Source organism: Protopterus annectens, chromosome 3.part1, assembly GCF_019279795.1.
Source record: "Protopterus annectens isolate FY-2018-M chromosome 3.part1, PAN1.0, whole genome shotgun sequence".
NCBI lineage: Eukaryota > Metazoa > Chordata > Ceratodontiformes > Protopteridae > Protopterus > Protopterus annectens.
This window is the reverse complement of record NC_056732.1, coordinates 286,379,726-286,403,345: the sequence shown is the minus strand read 5'-3', so window position 1 is coordinate 286,403,345 and position 23,620 is coordinate 286,379,726. Positions and strand designations below refer to the sequence as shown.

General features: G+C 38.4%; 1 protein-coding gene across 1 annotated transcript in view; it reads left to right on the top strand.

Annotated features, from left to right (window-relative positions):
* VWDE (von Willebrand factor D and EGF domains) overlaps nucleotides 1-23,620 on the top strand; it is a 740,920-nt gene that overhangs the window by 200,292 nt on the left and 517,008 nt on the right. Inside the window, exon 8 of the mRNA XM_044066200.1 lies at nucleotides 22,367-22,640. Coding sequence (XP_043922135.1) covers nucleotides 22,367-22,640 — 274 coding nt within the window. The remainder of the gene's footprint in view (nucleotides 1-22,366; nucleotides 22,641-23,620) is intronic.

Genomic DNA, 23,620 nt, shown 5'->3' with positions numbered 1-23,620 from the left:
ACCTCCCATACCATACCACTACACAAAGGGGGTAACTCCTTTGAACTCAATAACTATCATTATATTGCTATTCTATCACCCTTATCAAAAAATCTTAGAAAGGGTCATATACACACAACTCATGAATTACCTTCAAGAAAACAATTTGCTATCTAAAACCAGCATGGCTTTAGATCCTTCCATAGTACCACCACCACACTTATATCATTCACTAACACCATTAATCACCATAGAAACAATGGTCAACCAGTCTCTGCCATATTCTTGGATTTGTCAAAAGCTTTCAATATGGTAAATCACCATAAACTTCTCCAGTCATTCTCCACCCTGAACCTCAGTACCTCCTCTATTGCATGGTTCAAGAGGTATCTATCAGGTTGGCAGCAGGCAGTACAATCGCAGAACCAAACATCCTCACTACTGCCTGTTTCATTAGGAGTCCCCCAAGGCTCCACCCTAGGCCCACTACTCTTCACTCTTTTCACCTATCAACTTGCATCTGCCATACCTAAGGCCTCAACAATTCAATACGTAGATGACACCACCATCATTTGTGCCACCCCCCACACTTGAACTCCTCCACTCCCAAACACAAAAATGCTTCTCACTAGCTGAAACCTGGTTAACCAATCACCAGCTTATTCTTAATCCAACTAAAACAAAACTACTCCTCTTCATCTCTATTAGATATTTCCCTCAAACAGATAACTTTACTATCACCTCTAATAACAAAACTGAAATTACCCCCAACCACACACACCAAACTCCTAGGCATTGAAATAGACAGCCAACTAAGGTTTGACTTGCACATTGCCCAAACAATCAAGAAAGACCACAAAAAACTAGGACTGCTCTACATAACAAGCAGTTTCTCTCAAAGCAATCTAAAACCACAATAGCCAGGACAAATCTGCTATCTACCCTCCTCTACACTTCCCCAGTACTTACTAACCTTTGTAAATCTGATCTACACAAACTAGAATCCTGCTACAATGAGATAGCTAGATTTGCTACAGAATCTGCATACAGAACACTTCACTGTCACTCTCTCAGAAAGCTAAACTGGTTGGAGCTCACTCTATTACTTCAAATGAACCAACGATCACTAGCACACAAGATATTCTACCACTCAGACAAAATCTCAGCCCTCCAACATCTTATTCATCCTCACACCACAACAAGAACCTTGAGCTCTAACACCCTAAGCCTCCTAGAAGTCACAAAACATAATAATGAGACAGAAAAATCTCTCTTTAGCCACTTCATTTCCAAACTCTTGTACCTAGCATTCAATAATTCCACTACCCAATTTAAAAAACTACTTAAAGCCCACTTCATGAACAACCAGATATGCTCCTGTCTCACCCCAGAGTAAACACGGGCATACAAGCTATAGTCCATACCTGCCCACCATACAAGCTATAGCCCTACCTGCCCACCTAACAGTCAATAATTCCACTATCCAATTTAAAAAACTCCTTATGCCCACTTCATGAACAACCGGCTATGCCCCTGTCTCACCCCAGGGTAAACACAGGCAGACAAGCTATAGCCCTTTACCCTACCATATGTCAAGTATACTTTCTCACCCTGTTTCAGGTCCAAGTGACCTTAATGTATGGAATGTATAAGTCTGCCATTAAAAGAATGCATTGCAATCTTTTGTAATTACAAGTCCGCAATGAACTGCATCAATTCTAAGTATAAGTCTGCAATTTTCTGTATGTATTATGCTATGTGCTATCTCTGAAATGTATATATTACTATGACTTTGTAGTATATACTGTCATATCCTTACTAATGTTAGATTGCCTGATTTGTACATAAGTGCCACTGTTCTTTAATTGCTTGTTCATGTATTGAAATGGAGCTTTTCTCCCCGAGCCTCTGCTGAAAATGGACCTGTGTCCAGTCAGACTTTCCTGGTCAACAAATGTAAAATAAAATAAACAAATAAAATGTCAGGTTAATGTGAAATCTAATAATATTGTTGCTGAATTCCCCTAACGACAAATCTACTCCAGTTAACAGAGGCCATATAAAAATTAGCCAGTCTAATTCAAGTTTCTAACACTTTTTACATTCTCTTAATACCAGCATTTATTAGTGGTATACAGCTTTAATTCAAAGCTACCACTGGAATTTTACTTGTTTTTTGGAAGTAATTTTTGTAGCTTTTAGGTTCATAGGTTCATAGGTGTTTATTAGGCTAAAGACCATAAGGGCCTTTTTAAGCCTAGTCATGCATCCCAAATCTCTGACAAGTTCTGATATCCTTGATAAGTATAAGCAGGGGTTTGGGAGATGAAACATTTACAAGCAGGAGCCTGGAAGATGAACAATTTGCAGGTTGCCTGTGTCCAATAGAGACATAGGTGCCAAACCAGGGATGAATTTCCCATTTCCCATCCAATTGTCCATGTTGCACTTGAATTTGGTTAGGGAGGAACTCTGCTTCTGGGAGCCTGTCCCATCTGTTCCATAGACTGGGTAGTCTCTGGGATACATACCTGTCTCTCCAGCAGGTGCTATTTATATCACAGCCAAGGTTTAAGTCTTTAGAACAGGTAATTCTGGTGCTATTTGTTTTGTGGATATGCAGGAGGTGCATCAGTGTGGGGTCTGATAGTGCCCTGTATGCTAGGCACATATCTTCCCTCAAAATCCTATAGGAGACAGAATACAGGGATATGGCCTTGAGGTGGTCTGCATAGGACATTTTACTTATGCCCTGTATTCTTTTAGTGAGGAACTTCTGTGGACATTCCAGTTGTTGGATATGCCTGGTTAAGTACATACCAAAGGGGGGGCATTGTACTCAATGATAGGTCTGATGAATGACAAATACAGTGTAACAATGACTTCTTTGGACTTAGATGATATATAAGTTGCGCAACATAGAATGACTTCCTCACCACTGTAGACACATGATGGTGGTCAAAGGCTAGATTACTATCTATGTGTGTCCCAAAGTACCTGACTTACTGGGTCAACTCTAAGGGGTGTGTTGTCAATAGTCAATATGATAGTTACCGGGGCTGGATGACTTCCCACAGGATACTATTATGCATTTCTTGCCATTTAGTTTTAGTCCATAGCTCTGACACCCGTTGTTTGTCTGTGACAGCCGCTCCTGGAGAATATTTGTGTCAGTGTGGAATTCGATGACAACTCCTAATTTGCAATCATCTGCAAATGCAGCCAGAGGCCACTGACATTGGCCTTGACTTCAGAGAAGTAAATGCCAAAAAGGAGTGGTCCAAGACCTGATCCCTGAGGGACTCCACTTGTAACTGGCCTCTTTGTAGAGGTGGAGGTGGACTCTCCAATTCTAACTTCCTGGGTCCTGTCTGTGAGCCAGTTGGCAATCCTTCGGGTGACACATGAGTTTGTACTGAGCCTCTTGAGTTTGTCAATTATGCCCAAGTGAGTTTTGTGTCAAATGCCTTGGCCAGGTGAAGGTAGGCAAGTGTAAACCCTTTTCCCTCATCCATTGCTTTGGTTACCTTCTCAAAGAAGTTCACCAGGTTCAGTAGGCATGATCTGACCTTGACAAAACCAAACAGGGTTGGGCCCAGTGTTGGGATGTTTACTATGCCTCTCTTGATCATCTCCATGATATTTCTTTCCATGGCTTTACATATAAGACTAGTGAGACTTATGGGTCTGTAGTTTCCAGAGTCTGTAGCTGGCCCACCTTTGTGCAGATGACTGTTGCTGTTCTCCATTCATGAGGCATGAAGCCTGTTCGGAGGCTACAGTTAAATAGTAATTCCAGAGGCCCAGATAGGTCATGTTTCATGCTATTTAGAAGGCATTCTGGGATATTGTCTGGGCCCATTGATGCAGTGCTCTCGGTCATAGAAAGAGCATTAAGGACCTGTTTCCTAATGATAGTAGGAGGAGTTATATTGGATGGTATTTTCTGAGGGAATGTTGAGGGGGAGAGAGGGGTAAAATTGGAGCTGAATTTATCAGCCAGGAGGTTTTCTATATATGGCTCATTATAGGTGGATCCATTTATGATAATCTTTGCACACAATTGTGTGTTGCCTTTGAGGTTGCAGACATAGCTAAGGAATGCTTTGTGGTTTTCCTTGGCCTGAGAGGCTAAACTTATCTTAAATTTGGCTTTCGTAGACTTTGTTTGTCTTCTGAGTTGTTTGTTTAGTTTGATGAGAGTGCTTTTATCCTGCTGGTTGCTGCACCTCCTAATTTTTGCCATGATTGTCTTCCTTCTGTTATACAGCCTATTGATTTTGTGATTCCACCAGGGTGGCTTGCTTTTTCATTAGTTCTGTACTTCTTCCTGGTAGGTACAACTGCCTCTATGCAGCTATTAATATGCTTGCATAGGGTTTCTGTGAACAGTTCTGCATAGGTAGCTGTGTTCTCAGGGTTTATGGGGGCTTGAAATGTTGCCATGTTATCACCTAACAGCAGGAGGTTATCCTTAGAGTAGTTCCTGAATATTCCAGGTTTAGCTGGCTGTCCAGGTTTTATTTGTACTTCAAAGGAGACCATTTTGTGGTCTGACCTTACCAGGGAAGACAGTAAACATTACAGTAGGGGGTGTGCATCTCTCTCCCATATTAGTGAGGACCAGATCCAGTATGGTTGCACCCCTCGTTAGTGTACTGACTATTTGGTCCAGGGAGTTTATATTTACAAAAGCCAGGAATCTCTGTGCCTGTATGTTTAATGTTTCTAATAAGTTTAAATACATGGTATGGGTTTATTGGGTCATAGAAGGGGGTCTATAGCTTGCAAGGAAGTGGTATTGGATTTTGCCTCCAGTGATTTGAACATGGATTAGCTCAAATGTATTGTCCTGTCTGACCAGCCTTGAAGTATATTTATTTCTGATGCAAACAGAGACACTTCCACCTTTAGTCCCTGCCTGTGAAGTAGCTGGTCTAAATGTGTGGAAGGCATTATAACCTTGCACTGTTGGTGTGCTCTCCGCAGCTTTAAACTATGTCTCAGTGACCGCACAGACATCAGCATTCTCTAGGGTGAAAAAAGCTTCTAGGGAGTGGAGTTTTTTGTTTAGACTCCCAACAATGATTAGTAATACCTTTAGATTTTCTTGGTTTTGATTTGCTATGTTGGAAGTACTTTCAGTATGGCATTGCCTAAAAATAGGCACTATGGGGGAAGACAATGTTTTAGCCAATATTTGAAAACCTAGAGGGGAGAGGTGCAAACCATCTCTGGCAAAGCAGTGTGGTCTGTTGACCATCTCCTTCCATGCTGATAAATACTGCACCCCCTTACAATGAAACCAGAAACTAAGCCAATCATTAAAGTCAATCATCTTTTGTTCATATTGTTGCATCATCCTTGGAGAAGGTAAAATGCTGCTCAATGCTAGGCTCATACCAGCCTGAAACACATATTCCAAGAGCTCCATGATGTCTCTCTTCCTATAGTCTAGGGAGGTACATCTCAGATCATTTACTCCCATATGGACTATGACTGAGTCATATTGGTACTAGTGGTCCAATGTCCTGAGTGAATGCATAATGTGGCAGATCCTAGCCCCTGATAAGCAACTGACCATGACTTTCTCCTTACTCAGCCTGGTGAGAAGGACATCAGTGTGTCTCACGACGGAGTCTCCAATGACTAGAATGTTGAATTGTGTGGGGGCTTGCCTTATGGTTTAGAGGTAGAAGCTCCATATGATGTAGCCCTATGTGTTAATGTGGGTGTTGTTTTGAAAGAATACATTTAGGGCTGTTGAGGGTATTTGTTATATGTACTTCATCTATGAGGTCTTTGTCATTTAGGAAGGTTACATTTAAGTGCCTCAGCATATTTCTGCTTTGAATTGTGTGTGATGGGTGTAGAGTGTGTACTACTGACAACCTTATTGACATTAAGAGTACTTTTATCTGAAAGCTTTGCCTCCAGGGACATTGTGTAAATACATTTCTCACATACCTTATCAGTTTGTTTGAGAATTAACTGGTTGTCATTAAACATGAGGTAATTCTACATTGCCTCTGGATGCCCATATCCACCAAGCTGGTAATGGAGACAGTGAGAAAGTTTTTATCCATGGCAACATACCATTTTTTATTGATTAGACAGTTGAAGTGAGAATATCAATCAATGTCAGGAGTATCCAGTTTGCAACTATGGGGACAGTGCTTGTCACTGCTGTCTAGTTGTCCTGTGTGCAACTAGGTATTGGAGACATTTCCGTTGTGCTTTTACATGAAAAATGTCACTCAAGGTGTCTGAGTCTGTACAGAGCACTACCAAACACTTGAGAGGAAACTAATACTTAGACCCTGAAAATTTAAGGATGAAGTATTTAGTTAAATATTCTGAAGTTAGAAGAAAATCAAAATCAAAGAGTACTTATTAAAAACAAAGAATTACCTTGTCAAGAATGACAAACCGCATGAATGGCAACTGCCTGGCTACTACTAGTTCTGGTCTCAGCACAGCTTCACTCTGCTGAGATGCAATGCTCCTTTCCTTCTTCTCTCACCAGAAGCAAAATGTTAGCACCAGTCCTATGATAAGAAGCAGGCCACAGCCTGATTGTTGATACACAGTCTTGTCCAAGATGATGCAAGGGTCTGTAGGCTTGTTGTAGCCTTTTCCTGCTAGATGCCATGAATAAAAAACAGACCAGTCAGGAACTTTAGCCACAGATATTCATTGTCCAACCAGAAACAGTCAGGAATCAATGCACTCTGCTCTTTCTCTCACCAAAAAGAGAATATAGGCACAAATTCCAAGCTGTCACCTATAAGGCAGTTATTAGGCTTTAAGGTGATCAACAGTCTCCAGGAAATAAGGGACTATATTAGAACCATGAAAATTCAGTTCAGCGAATGGCTTTCACATCGAAAATACCATTCATCGAACTCAATTTTGGGTGGGCTGCCCCTCCCATCCCCCACACTCCCCGCTAATTTTATACACCAACTCCAAGATCACACTACAATGAGGAAAAGGCAAATTTTCCGATCTTCACTGTACCGAGATCTTACTATAACAGTTTGTTGAACGGCATTTTCAATGTAAAATGCCATTCGCTGAACTGGGTTTCCTGGTCCTAATATAGATCCAGAAATAATGTCCCTGTGCTCTTTCTCTCACCAGGAGAAAACCAAAGCACTAATCCCAATATGACTACTGAGAGATAGAATTTGTGCTTTCCAATAACTGGTGGTCTTGCAATAGATGTTTAAAGGAAAGATGGAAAAAAATGGGTCACTCTCCTAAACACTGCAGTGTGCACTAAGCATTTATCTGTGAAAGAGGAGTAACTTAAGTTTTGCTATCTAAGTGGAGAGCTACTAACTTTAAAAGGGTTCCTATCACATAGTGAACTTGTACAAGTTCAAACCCCATATGGTCGGGACCATAAGTTCGAACTTGTACAAGTTCGAGCGTTTAAACGGAAATCTCTGTAAGGGGAGGTTTCCATTCATTTCAATGTGGTGTGATCTCAGAGTTGATATATTTAATTAGCAGGGGGTGTGGGGGGTGCAGCCCCCCATGTGGGGGTGCATGGGGGCTTGCCCCCCCCTGCTTACAACAGTTTATTTTGTTTTTACTTCTTTTTTTTTATCACTAGCCGAAGTTTTGTAACTTCAAACTGAATGGTTCGAACATTCCATGCTCGAAGTTATAAAACTTTGTCTATGTGATACAGACCTATTTTAAAAGAGCAAGATAGACTGAAAGGGGGTGGGCCCTTTTGCACTCTGGTTCTATGGAATACAGTGGGATGGCCAATACATTTAAATAGTTGAAGGGCAGTGATTTCACAAAATAATAATTTTGTGTTTACTCATAACAGCCAATGAAAGGGGAGAGAGAAGGAGATATGTTGTCAAATTAACATAAGGGGAGAAAACTTTTCCAAGATGTATTTGCCCTTGTGCGACTGTCTAACCAAGTCTTTGGGGTAGGTCTACTGTCTGTTGCAGTGGTGGGCAAAAGCCAAGAATTGTAGCTGGTAGCCCATCATAACTGTGTCTCTTATGGCATGAAGGGTATTATGACTTGCTTGCCGTAATTGCAGAATACTGAATATAATAATAGTGGGCTAATCCACTAATACAACAGGAGAACAAGTGATGCACAAAGTTGTTTTACTGGATGTGGTTCATTATATCAAGTCCCCATCCTATGCTGAAGCATATCAGTGAAATTTAAAAACAATAAAGTATACATTTTATACTCTGGGTGATTTATCGTCACAAAGGAGACAAAACCTAACATAATATTACATTGCACAGCCTCAGGCCAGGTTGCTAAATTTCACTGAAATGGTTCATTATGGGATCAGAATTCATGGAAACACCATTACCATGTGATCACTTAAATCCTTTCAATGGCATTATTGCTGTAACAGAGTTAGTGATATTAACAATTAAAAATATTCATAATTCTTAATATATATGTCATGCACTGGTTAATTATTTCCTCCTTTTACAGCTCTAAAATGCCACTCATTCATAGGATTCTAACCTTTCTTCTCCTTTCAAGCACCTTTATTTTTTTTCATTGCCTTATGGTAAGCTTTTGCATCTTGCATACTTTTAATTTGGGATTCGAAGTTTAGCTTTCTGTGTAGATTACTGGGTATTGTGTTATATTGTTAATCTTCCTTCCCATTTCTTTAGCTGTATTTGGATTTGTGTTATATTTTAGCTTGAGAGTTTTCTAAATAAGTCTGGAATAACATTTTGTGTAAATCCCATTTTATGAGTGGAGGGAGAGACCTGATAGGATGATCTCTCAGGAAGCTATAAAGGGGTCAGTGTGGTACAATGGGATCGCCTCACTGATGGAGCTGACATACTGACATCAGATAAGCCAGCACTGCTCATGAGGGTATGAGCTTGTGCTCTGATTTACAATGGAATAGGTTTGAATAGGTGCTTATTAGCTGGGCAGAGATAAGCCCTTGTGCCCCTATCACACATGTGCAGACGCATACATCTACATACTCGCACACGTCCACACATACACCTACATACTCACATACATGCACACACACACACACACACACACACATCTACATACTCACACACGTGCATAAACATACAAACATGTACACACTGAAATGTAGCAACACAGACACACCTACACACTCACACACATACAGGCACATTCTTGAGTGCTCACAAACATGCACATGCACACACACAGACACACACACACACACACACACACACACACACACACACACACACACACACACACACACATATATACTCACATATTAGTGCAGTACCCTACCCACAACATAGTCCTAAAACTCAGGTGTACAATTATGCACTAATTTCACAAAAATGTAATGACATTCTATCTACTTCATCTTCTGCAGATATGTATGCATGTGTGTGTGTATCTCTCTCTCTCTCTCTCTCTCTGTATACATGTGTGTATATATATATATATATATATATATATATATATATATATATATATATATATATATATATATATATGCACACATATGTATAAAATATTTATAGCTAGATAGATAGATATCTATACACTTATGCATATATTTTGAGAGAGAGATATCTACATATATAGATACACACACACACACACACACACACACATATACATATATATATATATATATATATATATATATATATATATATGCAAATATCTATATATACATATGTGCATATATATCTATATCTATATACATGTGTGTCTGCATGCGTATGTACCTTGGGATGGCAGTTAGTGCGAGTTCTTAACAAGATTCTTCCTGTGGTATAGGAATTGATTCCCAAAGTCTTCATTTTTTTACTGAGTGACCTTGAGCAAGTCACTTAACCAGACAGTGGTTTAGGACAATTAGGAATTTCTACTAGACTCATTAATGGCCTCCTGGACTACTGTCCTAGTAACTATCTATGAGTCTATGAACCTATTGATGTAGACCTGCTTTGTTATGTACAGATATGAGTAGCACTAACAGTTAACCTGAGACCAGACTGTAGGCCATTCCCTATTCTGGAAACCAGTCAGTACTTCATATTTCACTCAGTAGTAAGTCCTTTCTAACAGAAGGGAATGATGAGTCTATGTCATTCAAAGTGGGGGTGTGCAGCATATACCAATATCCATCTATATAATCTATATCTATCTATATATCTATCAGTCTACAGTATATATATATATATATATATATATATATATATATATATATATATAGGGTTCCTATTACATGACCGAAGACGCATTCTATTGAATGCGTCTTGGTCAAACTTAAAACAATGAAAAGGCAAAATAGCGAAGCGGCTTTTAAGCAAATTCTTTCCCAGGGAAAGAATTTGCTTACTCGTTACTTTGCCGTTTTCGGCACTGTAGTGCGATCTCGGACTTGGTATATTTAAGCGGGGGTGGTGTGGGGGGCATATGAATTATTTCAAATTTTTGGGGGGAAAATCACTGTTCTGAGCTTTCGAGATTGTAAGCTTTCACTTACATGGGGTTGATTATTCATCGTTCGCGTTTTTAAGCATTCAATGATATTATATATACCATATATATATATATATATATATATATATATATATATATATATATACACATATATAGATATGCACGCATACATATATAGATATCTATATCTATATCTATATATATATATATATATATATATATATATATATATATATATATATCTATATATATATATAGAGATATATATATATATATATATATATAGTGGTGTAGCGGTTAGTGTTGCTGCCTCACAGGAAGAGAGGTTCTCTGGTTCGATTCTCAGCTGGGGTGCCTTCTGTGCGGAGTCTGCATGTCCTCCCTGTGGCCACGTGGGTTTCCTCCGGGTGCTCCGGTTTCCTCCCACATCCCAAAGACAGGCAGCAGGTGGATTGGACACTCTAAATTGGCCCTAGGTGTGAGTGTGCGCATGTGTGTGCCTTCTGTGGAAGGTTGGGCGCCGGGCTGGCAACTCAACACCGTAAAATTCCACTGTCAATCATGAGTGGACAGATGATCCACTTTAGCGACCCCTGACCAGGAAAAGCCGAAATAAGATATATATATATATATATATATATATATATATATATATATATATATATATATATATGAGTCCTGCATTTGGTCTAAATGCAGGGTTGTCATTATCTGCTTAATATACTGCATTTGGTTGATATATGCAGATAATCAACATGTGTGTGAGATCGACAATTACCAGAGAGGGGAATATTCCTTTTGAAAATTGCATTTGCTTGGATTCTTTCTCAGCATATGAATGGTAATGTGTTAACATTTGGTTTGTTAAACGTTTGGGGTTGATATTTCGGAGATCAATATGTAGACACACACATACACACACACACACACACACACACACACATATATATATATATATATATATATATATATATATATATAAAGATAGATGATATAGATTTAGACAAATGTTTAAATATAGATTTAGAAATATATATATATTTATCTATATCTATATATATATCAACAAGGAGGAAATGTTAGACTATCCTAACTGCTTTGTTAAGTATATCCTGCACCTCTCCTCCCAAGGCTTTTGCATATTGGCTTAAAACCTTCTCAGCCCCATAGTGCCTTTTTAGGCGACAGCAGCCCTCAAAAGCTTCCAATATAACAAAACAGAATCTGGATAACATAAAGGTATTACTGCTCAGTTATTGGAGCTTTAACAGAAAAAAAAAATTCACTCTCTGCAAACATTCTTTACCTTCCTTTGATAATGGATTTCCTTGGTATTATGTCAGGATAGCTTGTGGATAGGAGGCAAAGAAAGTTGCACACATGATAGAATTATTAGCAAGTTAAAAAACTATAAAATTTGCACCATAAACAGAGGTAATTAAGTACTATGAGTAAATTAGAAAATAGACAGTAGGAGAGTAGCACCTAGACCCTAGGCATTGAAATTTGACATTATAAAACATTGTTGAGCTCAGGAGGTATACAATGGAGCAACACAGGATTTTGTGGGAGAAGGAACTACAGACAACAATTACCATGAGAGCTTTGTCACACCATAGCATGAAGATATGCAACAAAATCTAGAAGATTTAGATTTTCTGGCTGGTAACGCCATTTCACATACCTTTATGCTAACCTTAGGTTACACAATACTTTACTCAACCTACCTCCTTTTTGTTGGAGATGTGTGGGAAAGGAAAAAAATAGATTGTCTATGTATGTTTTTGGGGGTGCTCTAAACAACTATAATTTAAACAGGATATTGAACACATTTAGATAACTTAAGAACCTGAAAAATTCTTTTTATACTGGAGCAGTACTTATTAAGAATAACGACAGCTGAATCTTTGGGTAGTCATGCCTGGCATTGGCATGGTTTATAACACTTGTGTCAAACAATGTATCACTAGGAAATGGAAATCAGCTTTATCTTGGCAAGGAACAAGATGATTTTACTTATGACTGAAGTGACCAAACTGGAATTGTCTAGAAATGACTTGCAGATTAGCAGTAATCTTATTAAAATAGGCTTACTGGATCAGTTTATTGGCTTGTTCTGGGGACCTGCAAAATGAAATTGTTATCATGGATTTGATGACCACTATCTTGCCACTGTGATCTCAGTATATACGATGACTTGTTTACTTTACTGGATATTTATGGAAATAGATAGTTTTTATTTGTCACAAATGGATTTTTTTTAACAAAGCTGTAAAACTTTGATATTTTAGATGTAATCTTTAATGTTTGTCTCAAATCATGTTTTTTTCTAATAAAGTCAAACTTATTGAAAAATAAGTGCCCAAAAATAGAACAGTATTTCTATACTTTGTGTACCGAGACCACTGAGAGTTCCTGCTTGGGAACTCTTATGAAGGTCCCCATTATAAAGTGGAGGACTTGTATAATCTTGACAAGATGGTGACTGCTGCTTCTGGTGGCAGCTTCTCTGTTGACCAATGTCTGCACCACTACACTGACCAAACTATACTTTTACAAAAAGAATACCGAGTGCCTTTGTTGCTTTTTCCCTCTACTTAGTCTGCTATAGATTGTTGAGGGGTGATCTATGCCTGGTTCACAAGGAATCCGCAAACCCCATACTTATGAATCTTCTGCTTATTCAAAAGTTAAACAGTACCAGAAATGCAAATTCTAAGGACCTGAATTTTGTTTGTGACTTAAACAGAACATGCTAGAGAGACAGATATGTGTCCCAGAGACTACACCTCCTATGGTACATCATCCAATAATGGGCATTTGAGTTTCTATACCTAGCCAGCAGTACCACCCTTCACATAATAGCATACCAACAGCAAAGCACTACATCTGTAAGTACCAACAGATACAGTCAGAGTAGTAATGTCTTTCTCTCTCTCTCTCTCTCTCTCTCTCTCTCTTTCTGTCACTGTCCCTTTTTCCCCTATCCATTTGTTTTATCATTTTTTGCAGTGTCTGCCACAGTTGTGCCTGTAGTACCTTTCAACTGACCCTAATTGTTTTGAATGTCCCTAATTTTGCCTCATATTTTTAACCTGTAAAATACTGTAAATCACTTATGATTAAAGTCAAACCATTATGCCATACATTAGAGTTTTGTAATTGCTATGGTTCTGAAAATGCATGTTCATAAGTTCATAGGTTGGCACTAGGCTATTGGCCCTAGGGCCTATACAAGCCTAGCCATAACAATTTCCCGGCTATTTCTTCCCACACTATTTATTTCCCTGGACCCCTGTCTAACAGGGCAACTGACTTGATCACCGAAGTGAATTTCCTTTCTCCCATCCAGTCGTCAAGGTTCCTTTTGAAGAGGGCCAAAGTGGTGCTCTGCTTGACATGTATGGGCAGTCTATTCCAGAGTCTGGGGAGTCTCTGGGTCAGGAACCTATCCCTCCAGCATATTTTGTTTATTGTGATGACAAGGTTTAGATCCCTGGAGCGTGTGGCTCTGAGGGATTGGGATTTCTTTAAGTGCAGCATGTCCAGTAGCTCTGGGTTTGACATGGCCTTGTATGCTAAGCAGAGATCACCACTGAGTAGACAATATGCACCAGAGTATAGCTGGAGTTTTATAAGACAGTCAGTGTAGGGCATCTGCTTTAGGCCTGTGATTCTTTTAGTGAGGTATTTCTGCAACATTTCCAGTTGTTGCAGATGTCTTGAGAGGTACATATCAAATGGGGCATTGTATTCTATAATGGATCTAATGAGGGATGAGTACAGTGGGACAATGACCTCCTTTTTTCTGGATGAAAAGCCCTTAGTTATGAGGTGTGCCACATAGAAGGATTTCCTGACTGTTGTGGTGATGTGGTTATCAAAGGTGAGACCACTGTCCACCTGTGTCCCTAAGTCTCTTATCACACTTTTGGTGTTTAGTGTACTGCCATCTATGTGGTAATTCATGGGTACATTTTTTTCCCAAAGGGGATAACTATACATTTCTTGGCATTGAGCTTGAGCCCATGGCTCTGGCACCAAGCCAATCTGGAACCAATGTTGATGCAAAACCTATTTTTCTATTAGTTTTCTATTAGTTTTCTAAGTGAAGTAAATTAATATTTGAATAAAATATCCCTGCTTTTGTGCCTTTGTCCCCAAATATGTTTGTCTTTGTCTAGAATTCTTTAACAAAGAATTAGAGAGGTATGGTAGTCACTACCACACCATCATATCCATTCATGTCCTGCCAGATTACCATCTGCCTCCAGGCCTTCATATATGTCAACTAGAGGAGGTCCTTCAAGGGGGGGGTGACCTTGGGGTGTATCCTGAGGTCTCTGGTGGTCAATCAGCAGAGGGTGGTGCTATTGTTCCACCTGGTAACACTTCAAGGAGGTCACAGGTTATCACTAACCAGAAAATGTAAGAGCTGAACAGGAGTTCATGGACTGGCAGTTTGAAGACCCCACTGGCTGCCTGTAGAGCATCCTTTTGTGGCTAACAGAGTCATACCACCAACTGGCCCTGCCTTTTCTGCCACCTCAGTCAGGGTCCAGTGGAGATAGCAGCCATGGTGGTGACTGACCTATTCTTGGATCTAGACCAAGCAGCACAATCATGAGCTGGGTGCCTAACCAATCCCCCACCCTGTAATTTCCCATCCCTGTCTGTCATCCTTTCCCTGTTTGTTGGTCTTTGCCTGTGTTTTATGTTTGTTTATCTGCCCCTGCTTTCATTCCTCTACTTTTTCTCCATTTTCCATGTTTAATTTATATCATTACCTACCTACCTCACTTAAAAAAAATCAACACCTATCCTAAAAAAAAGTATATCCTTCCACTCCCTCCCCACTCTTTCCATCCCTGTGTTCTTGTGCATAATCCCCTCTCTGTTCTTCCCCTTTTTCTGACTTTCATCTGTTCCCATTTACCCCTCATTTCATTGAATAAAAATGAGTAGAAGCATTGCTGGTGGCCACTTATTGTGTCTCCAAGCCATTCTTGTAGTGTCGCAAAGTTGTGCTTTTACATGTGTGTACTCATTTGCATGCTACATGTTTGTTTCTGCTGTTTGAGAAATCTCTAGCTGCAATCCCAGAAAAAGTTCTCTCTCTCTCTCTCTCACTCACTGTTAGCACGTTCATTTCCACAAGTGGGTTTCTTAATTTGTTATTGCGTGTGCCATGGAATTCATGCATGTTAATTGATAATTACACTGGTGTCACATTACACCTATCGACATCTCCACGGTAGCCCTTGCATGTTCACAGAAGGCATGTTTCTGGATCCCAGAGATATATATATATATATATATATATATATATATATATATATATATATATATATATATATGTATATATATATATATATATATATATATATATATATATATATATATATATATATATATAGATATATAGATATATATATATATATATATATATATATATATATATATCTATATATAGATAGATAGATCTGGTACATTTCATCAAAAGCACATTTCGACAAATTTCATTCCACCAAGACCAAATCTCCGAAAGCACAAATCACCAAAAACTCATTTAGCCAAATTTTATTTCACCGTAAATAGTAGTGGCAGTGTATATGTACTTTTCCCCACTGTAGTGCGATCCTGGAGTTAGAATATATAGTTGGGGGGATGTGTATACCTCACAGCTGCAAGGTGTAGGGTTTGAGTCTCATCTTTGAAGGAAAATTGGCTAGGCTTAAAATGGCTTGCAAGGCAGCCAGCCTAGTACTTAACTATGAACATTTGAATTAAGTCCATTAGTATTTGGGTGAAGTCTATTGTCCTTCTAGTATTAATAACGCCATCTAATTTCCATAATAAAATGCCCCCTTTCATAGTATGAGCTCAAGGAGATGCTGCAGTTATACAAACAAATGCATTGGTAAAAAGTACAAGCACATAGACTAAATATAAAAAAACTACCAATGTCAAGTGTTGCTATAGTGTAACATCAATTCAAGTCAGACCTAGCCAGATTCCATCTTGCCCCTACCCAAGTGGTTGTTTCCTGACATTACAGGAGTGCACAGTAGATTAGACTTTTACTTATCTGTCCTGCAAAGATTTAAATGAACCAAGGATATAACTGTCCCCTTCCTTAAAGATCCTTTTGATATTTGTACTACTAAAGGGTCATACAATATCCGTTTGCCCCATCTCAGCTGTTTGTATTAGTATCTAGCTGATTTCAATAAGGACCCGTTTTTTCCAAGTCAAAAATATGGAGAAAATAGACATTTTCCAGCTGCATGCCAATTGCTTATCAGTGTTTCTATCCCACAGTCAAGAAGAATCTCAATATTTTTTTACTGGTTGTTTCCAAGTCTGAAGAGTTTGGAGGAAAGTAGTATTCCAACTGTTCTGTGCATACTAGAAGACAACCAACAACAACAAAAAAATACCTTCTGGTTTCATTTGAATGGTAAACACCCATATTTTCTGTATGAATGCTTCTATTGCTGACCGATGCTCTTATAGTGAAGTATATGAACAAAAATATTTCTTAAGTGTCTATGTCCTTGATACTGGATGTGTAACTACGTGTGTGGGAGGGTACAAATGCAATACTTTCAGGGCATATAATCTCCATTAGGATATTAGTTTATGTACTTTATCTTACTTTATCACTGTATGCTTATATTCCATACTTGTATTTCATACTAAATTTTATAGAACATCATATGTGTTTTAAATGTTTTTCTCCCAGTTACCTCTGAAAATGGGCATAGTCCTGTAGTACTATGTAAACAAAATTTAAATAAATATATAAACATTTGTTAATGTAAATCATGGCTTAAAAAAAACACCACTTCAAAACTATTTTGTGATACTGCATCAAACAGTTGCATCATTTATTTTATTTATTTTTGTTTGTCCTTTGGTCACCGGGAAACTCCGACTGAGCGAATGGCCAATTTTCACTGGAGGCCAGAGGATAAAAGCTCTACAACAGATTCAAAAACATTTAGAAGCTGATGAGTAATTCTATACAAGGGAAAAAAAGACTTGCATCAGATAAAATATTTTACAATTACTTGGGGAGAAAGCTTTCATAAAACATGTTGCAATAGCTGATTAAGTAAATTATATACAAGGGGAGAAACCCCCAAAACAGATGAATCACAAATAGATTTAGATACATATACAGAATATTATTAGGATAACCTATGATCAAGAATACAATATGAATTGCAAATACAGGAAACTTTACCGAAGTGGGTGGCCTATATCAATTAAACTAATACATTGTTTTCAAAATATTAACTATATGTCTAAAAATATATGGAGGTAAAAATAATAAGAATATTCTGCTGCCAAAATAGACAAAGTAATAGAATGAAATGAGGAAGAGAAATAAGCAGGAGGGAAAATTAAGTCAAAGTAAACTTTATTGTCACTCAGAAATCACACAAGTGCAGAAATTGAACGAAATTCTGTGTCTCTTGACTCAATGTGTAGACAACATATAGATTATTTTCGCAGACATTTACACATATAACACATCACAGACGTGCAGGTAGACAGACTAATATTACACATAATTATAAACGTATTTTAACACTTTTCTCAGTGAACACTTCCATGAGACTTTAGTATTGCACAGGCACTTGGTTAAGACATTGCATTGATCCTTGCACAGAAGGAGACATTTGAGTATTGCACTGTAAACATTAGAGTATTGCACTATGGACCTTAAAGTATTGCAGTATGGTTAATTTATGAATTTGCAACATGTATTGCGCCGAAAGAAGAGATGTTTTACTGCATTGCTACTGCCCTAGATGGCCTGTAAGTTACAGTCGTGGTGAATATTAGATGAGACTGGTAACCAGGTTAATGCACAATTTGAGACAGCTTCTACTGACCCAGTAGTGGTTACAAGAGTTCAGCAGGCTGATGAGATTAGAGAAGAAGCTGCTCCTGAATCTCCTACTTATAGGTTCATAGGTTCATAGGTTGGTACTAGGCTATGCTTCAGAAGCGCTTTACGGATGATAGATGCAGGAACAGTCTGTAAGCAGGGTGAGTGCAGTCTTTGATTATCCCACTGGCCCTGCTGTGAGATCTGGATAAGTACAATTCATGGATAGGTGGTAAAGTGGTCTTAATGATCCTCTTGGCTGTCTTCACCACTCTCTGGAGGGATTTGCGCTCAGAGATAGAGCAGCTTCCATACGATACTATGAGGTTGTTCGTCAGGATGCTTTCTATAGTACCTCTGTAGAAGGTAGTGAGAACTGTTGGGAGATTCACTCTACTCAATCTTCTTAAAAAGTGCAATCTTTGGTGCACTTTCTTGACTATGGCATTTGTATTTGTGTTCCAAGACAAGTCCTCATTGATGTGCACTCCCAGAAACTCCGTCCTTCTCACTCTTTCCACTGTTTCCCCATTAATGGTGAGGGGGGAATGCTCCTTGCGATTTTTCCTGTAGTCCACAATTATCTCTTTTGTCTTGTTCACATTTAATGCTAAGGTGTTATTTCCACACCAGGTAATCAGTTGTTCCACCTTGTCTCTCTATGCTATTTCATCATCATTAGTGATGAGACCCACCACCATTGTGTCATCAGCAAACTTGATGATGTGATTTGTATTGTACCTGGCTGTACAATCATGTGTTAACAGGGTGAAGTTAAGGACATGAAGAGAGAGTTCATCACTAGGGAGACTTGAATGTTGTGGAAGGACATTAGAGAGGAAAATAAATAGTAGAAAGTGTCAGCTGAACAGGTAGAAGAGCATTCACTAGTACTACCGTATCATTAAAGTGAGAGCTTTTTTTGATGTTAGGCTATTACTACCTGGTATGATATGAAGGTGTTTGTGAATTAAGGGTGTGAAAGGCATAATTATAGTGAGTCAGTGGTCATGCATCTGTTCTGAGTGGTGTGCAGATACATGTACAGGTGTCAGACAGACATTTTTAGATTGGTCTTGAAATTGGAAAGGTTGCTAGTATGTTTAAGGGATGAGGGGACAGAGTTCTAGGAGTGGGCTACATAGCTGGAATAGAGAGAGTTTACTGTTCACCAATGTAGTTTGTAGGTAGTGAGGAGCATTTTGTTTTCAGATCAAAGTGGTCTAGAAGGGGTGTTGTTTGGCTTTGCTGGTTTGTATATGAAATTGTGGACTAGGAGTAGTTGAGCGTAAGTGAGTTGTTAAGGTAATTCAAGCCACTCAAGCTGTTTTAGGTCTAAGCAGTGATGGGTCCTGTTTGACATATTAGTGGAAAATGTTGCCATTTTATTGTTGTACTGCTTTAGTTTATTTTAGATGGAAGCTTGAAAGGTAAGTCATACTAGGGAGTGAGATAGTAAAGTGGGAATAGGAGTGTAGAGACCAGGACTTTCCTGGACAAGTTAAGTATTTTTTGTTCTTTAGAGTATCCCTGATTTTTGGTGAGATTTTTTGATAACTTTTGCACATGCAAGTCTAATTTCAGGTTTTCATCAATTGCCATGCCTAGTAGATTTATATGGGGGATGACTTCTATAGAGGTGTTATCAGAGGCTGTAGTTGAACATTTTTGAGGTATGTAATGGGTTTAGTGAGGAATAACAGCAGTGTTGTTTTTCTTTTTTTCTTTTTTCTTTTGATTCAGTAGAAGCTGGGAGATGTTGAAACAAATTTCAACTAATAAAAGTGACTCTTGGATTATGTGTTGTAGAATAATTGGATTACTGGCAGAAGAGATTAATGTGGAGTTGTCAGCATATTGTACAAGGGATGCTTGACATTTGGCGGAGTATAGGTTGTTGGTAAATATGTTGAAAAGCAGTGGTCTCAGTGTAGAACTTTGGGGACCACCTGTTTGGCAGGTAAGAAGAATGAGTAAGAATTAATCCATTTAACAGACTGGAGTCTATTGGAAAGGTAGTGGGGAACCAGTTGGTGGAGGTGTTTGATAGGAAAAGTGAATTGAGTTATTTTAGAAGTAAGCTATGAGGAATAGTATTGATAGCTTTGGATAGATCCAGAAACAAGGCAGAAAACAGTTGTCCTTTGTCTCTGGATAGGCTAATAGTGTTAATGAAGTTTAGAAGAGCTGTAGTAATGCCATACCCTGGTCTAAAACCATGTTGTGCGTGGGTACGTAGGTCGTTCATTTGTAAATGAGTCGTTAATTGAATATGAATACATTTTCATGGATTTTTGAAAGTGGACAGTGAATGTCAACAGGTCTGAAGTTGGAAATATCATTGGAGTTACCTCCCTTGTGAAATGGGATGGTGTGAAATATTCTCCATAAGGCTAGAACTATGATTCTTGAATAGATATACTTATGGGAACGGATACTGGGAAGGAAACTGAGCCGGCTGCTGTTTTTATGAAATCACCAGGAATTCTATCTGCAGCTGGTGTACTTAGTTTAATTTGTTTCAGGTATTGCTTGATTTTTCTGATGGATACTGGTTGAAAGAAAAAAGAGTGAGCATAGTGGACTTGAGAAGTGAGACATAGTGTGGTGTGGTCAGGTTATTTGAGGAAGTTGGGTTGTTTTGAGTTTAGTTCTGAAGTAGTTTAGTTATGCCAGAGATAAAGTAATTTTTAAAACTGTTGGTTGTTTCCTCATGTGTGTAGTGAGGGTTGAGGTTTAGTTGTACATTTGAGCCAGGATGTAGTATTTTAGATATGGTGGCTCAGAATTGTCATGAATTGTTGTAGTATCTGTTCTGCAAATTGGAGTAATAAAGTTTTTTTGTCAAGTTCAGCTTGGCATTTGGCTTTATTTTGTATATATTTCTATTGCTGAAGATTGTTTTCTATTTTATTATTGATCCATGGCTTCCAGGCTTTATCTCTATTCCTCATTAATTTCCTGGTGGTAGGACTGAACCAAGGAACAGGTTTGTTTTGCATACTTTTAAGCCTGGGGGGGAATGCTGCTTAGTAGTTCATACATATCTTCTTAAAATAGACAACAGCATCATCTAGTGACAATAATTTTAGGATGTTCCAGTTGTGGGACTGTAGTGAAGTGTTAAATAGTTCTGGATCAAAGTTGTTCATGTTGTGAGAGGATATATTTGTGTATTCCCTGGGAGAAGTATGGCATACTCTTTTGGAATATATGGGTAGGTGGTCACTAAGTGTGCTTGTTATGGTGTCATGGGAGCTTATATTGGTAGGAATACTTGTTAATAACTTGTCCAGGGTGGTAGTTTTAGTATTTTTCATGTTGATTCTGGTCAGATAACTCATAAGTTGGGAGAAATTCTATAGATTGATTCTAGAAGTCTTTGTCTCAGACGTGAGACTTGACCAGACGATATTAACATTACTTAGTATAATTGTCTCTGTGTGTAGATTGTGAGAGAGCCAAGATAGGATGTCCTCCGATGTACTGGTATGGTCTCCAGGTGGGATATACAGGGCTGCCATACATACTGTTTTATGTACGTTTAGTTTTAGGTTACTTCAAAGTAATTCAGCATTACAGAAGGAGGGTATGTGAGATGACAAAGGTGACATGCTTATGCTGCTGCCGAACATTCTTGCTGCCCTTCCTGCTTTTGTGTTTACTCTTTCAGCTCTAAGGATGTTAAAGCTGAGGGGGGTGCTGTCATTGTCTTTGTTTTTCATTAATGAGTAGTTTATAGCTGTAAGTAAAGTCTTAACTCTCCCACGTTTGGTAAGCAACAGTTTAACTGCCATAATTTAAAGTAATATTTAAACTTGCTCACACGTAAACCATATATACCGTCAAAAGGTAAATCTCTGATTTCTTATATAACAATGTTGTAGCTGTAAAAGGGTCCCTAGGCCTAGAGCATGTAGTAACTTAGTGACAACATTTAATCATGAATGTGCTTTTGAAATGACTGTGACTGATCAGAACACATTAAAAATAATATATTGATCTCTGTTATTTTCTTTTTAGGAGGTTTGATAATTATAAAACTGGAACATTTGTTTTATACAAGAGTACAAATCGTGACTTTGAAGTTCATGTTCGCCAGTGGGACTGTGGCAGCCTCCGTTACCAAGCTGCTTGCATTTGTGGTTTTGTTGCCAGAGAAAGAGGTGACATAATTTCTTTTGACATGTGCAATGGCCATCTACATGAGACTAGACCACATTTATCAGTGAAAAGTCGTGATGTCACAGGAGGCAACGTAAGAATCACAGAATCCTACCAAGGAAGAAAAGTAACAGTAAGTAAAAACAGACACCAATATCAGTATAATTAGTTGTAGTGGAAAACATATTGCCCATTTCTTGACTTATTGAGCATTTTTCTACTTAATGATGTGTCTCGAGCCGCCATCTCAATTCAGTTAGCTACATGGTTGTCTGTCTGCTAATGTATTTTGTTTTTCCTGTATGTCATGTTTGCTTTACTTGATACAGAACTAGCCAACAGAATGTTAACAGTAGATAAAGGGCTAATAAGTACCCTCCAAAGAGTTTCTGGAAAAGTCAAGACAATTATGTGCATTTGGGGGTTGAATCCCCATCATCCCTCATCCAGTTATACAGCTCTACACTACACAGCTGCAAGCACTAACCCTAATGTGTCAGCCAGACATATGACAGCACATTTCTTTGTCAGTTTCCTGTTCTCTGCCTATCTATATGTGTAGTTGTTTATCTAGCTGTCTGTCCTTCCATCTCTGAAAACCTATCTATGGATCTAGTTTGGTTGTCTTTATTCTTTTCACATTGTGCATTTCTCTCTCTCTCTGTCACTCACTTTCTATCCTTCTCAAGTGACAGTCATTCCTTCTTGCCTTGTAAATGACAAGCTAACACTATTGTAAAATAATGCAATTATTTCCCTATTTAGCAGAAAGTATCTGCATGTTAGTATTATCCTGGATACTTCTCATTGCAAGCAATGTTTGTGTAGTACTGTATTTGGATAAGTCCCCAAATCCATGTCATATGAATTCTGACAATCTAACTTGTTTGCCTTATGCTGCAGTTATGTTTTGCTATGTAGGTGAGTCATATGATTTCTTCCCAAGATCAGTGCTTGGCTGTGTTACCTTTTATGCAGAATTTGTATGTTCCTATCATGCTATATTGGTTTTTACTCATCTCCAGTTTCTTACCACATGCCCAAGATAACATCACACATAAATTAATTATGTTAATTGGCTTAATCGTGCACTCATGGGTGTGTGTGTGTGTG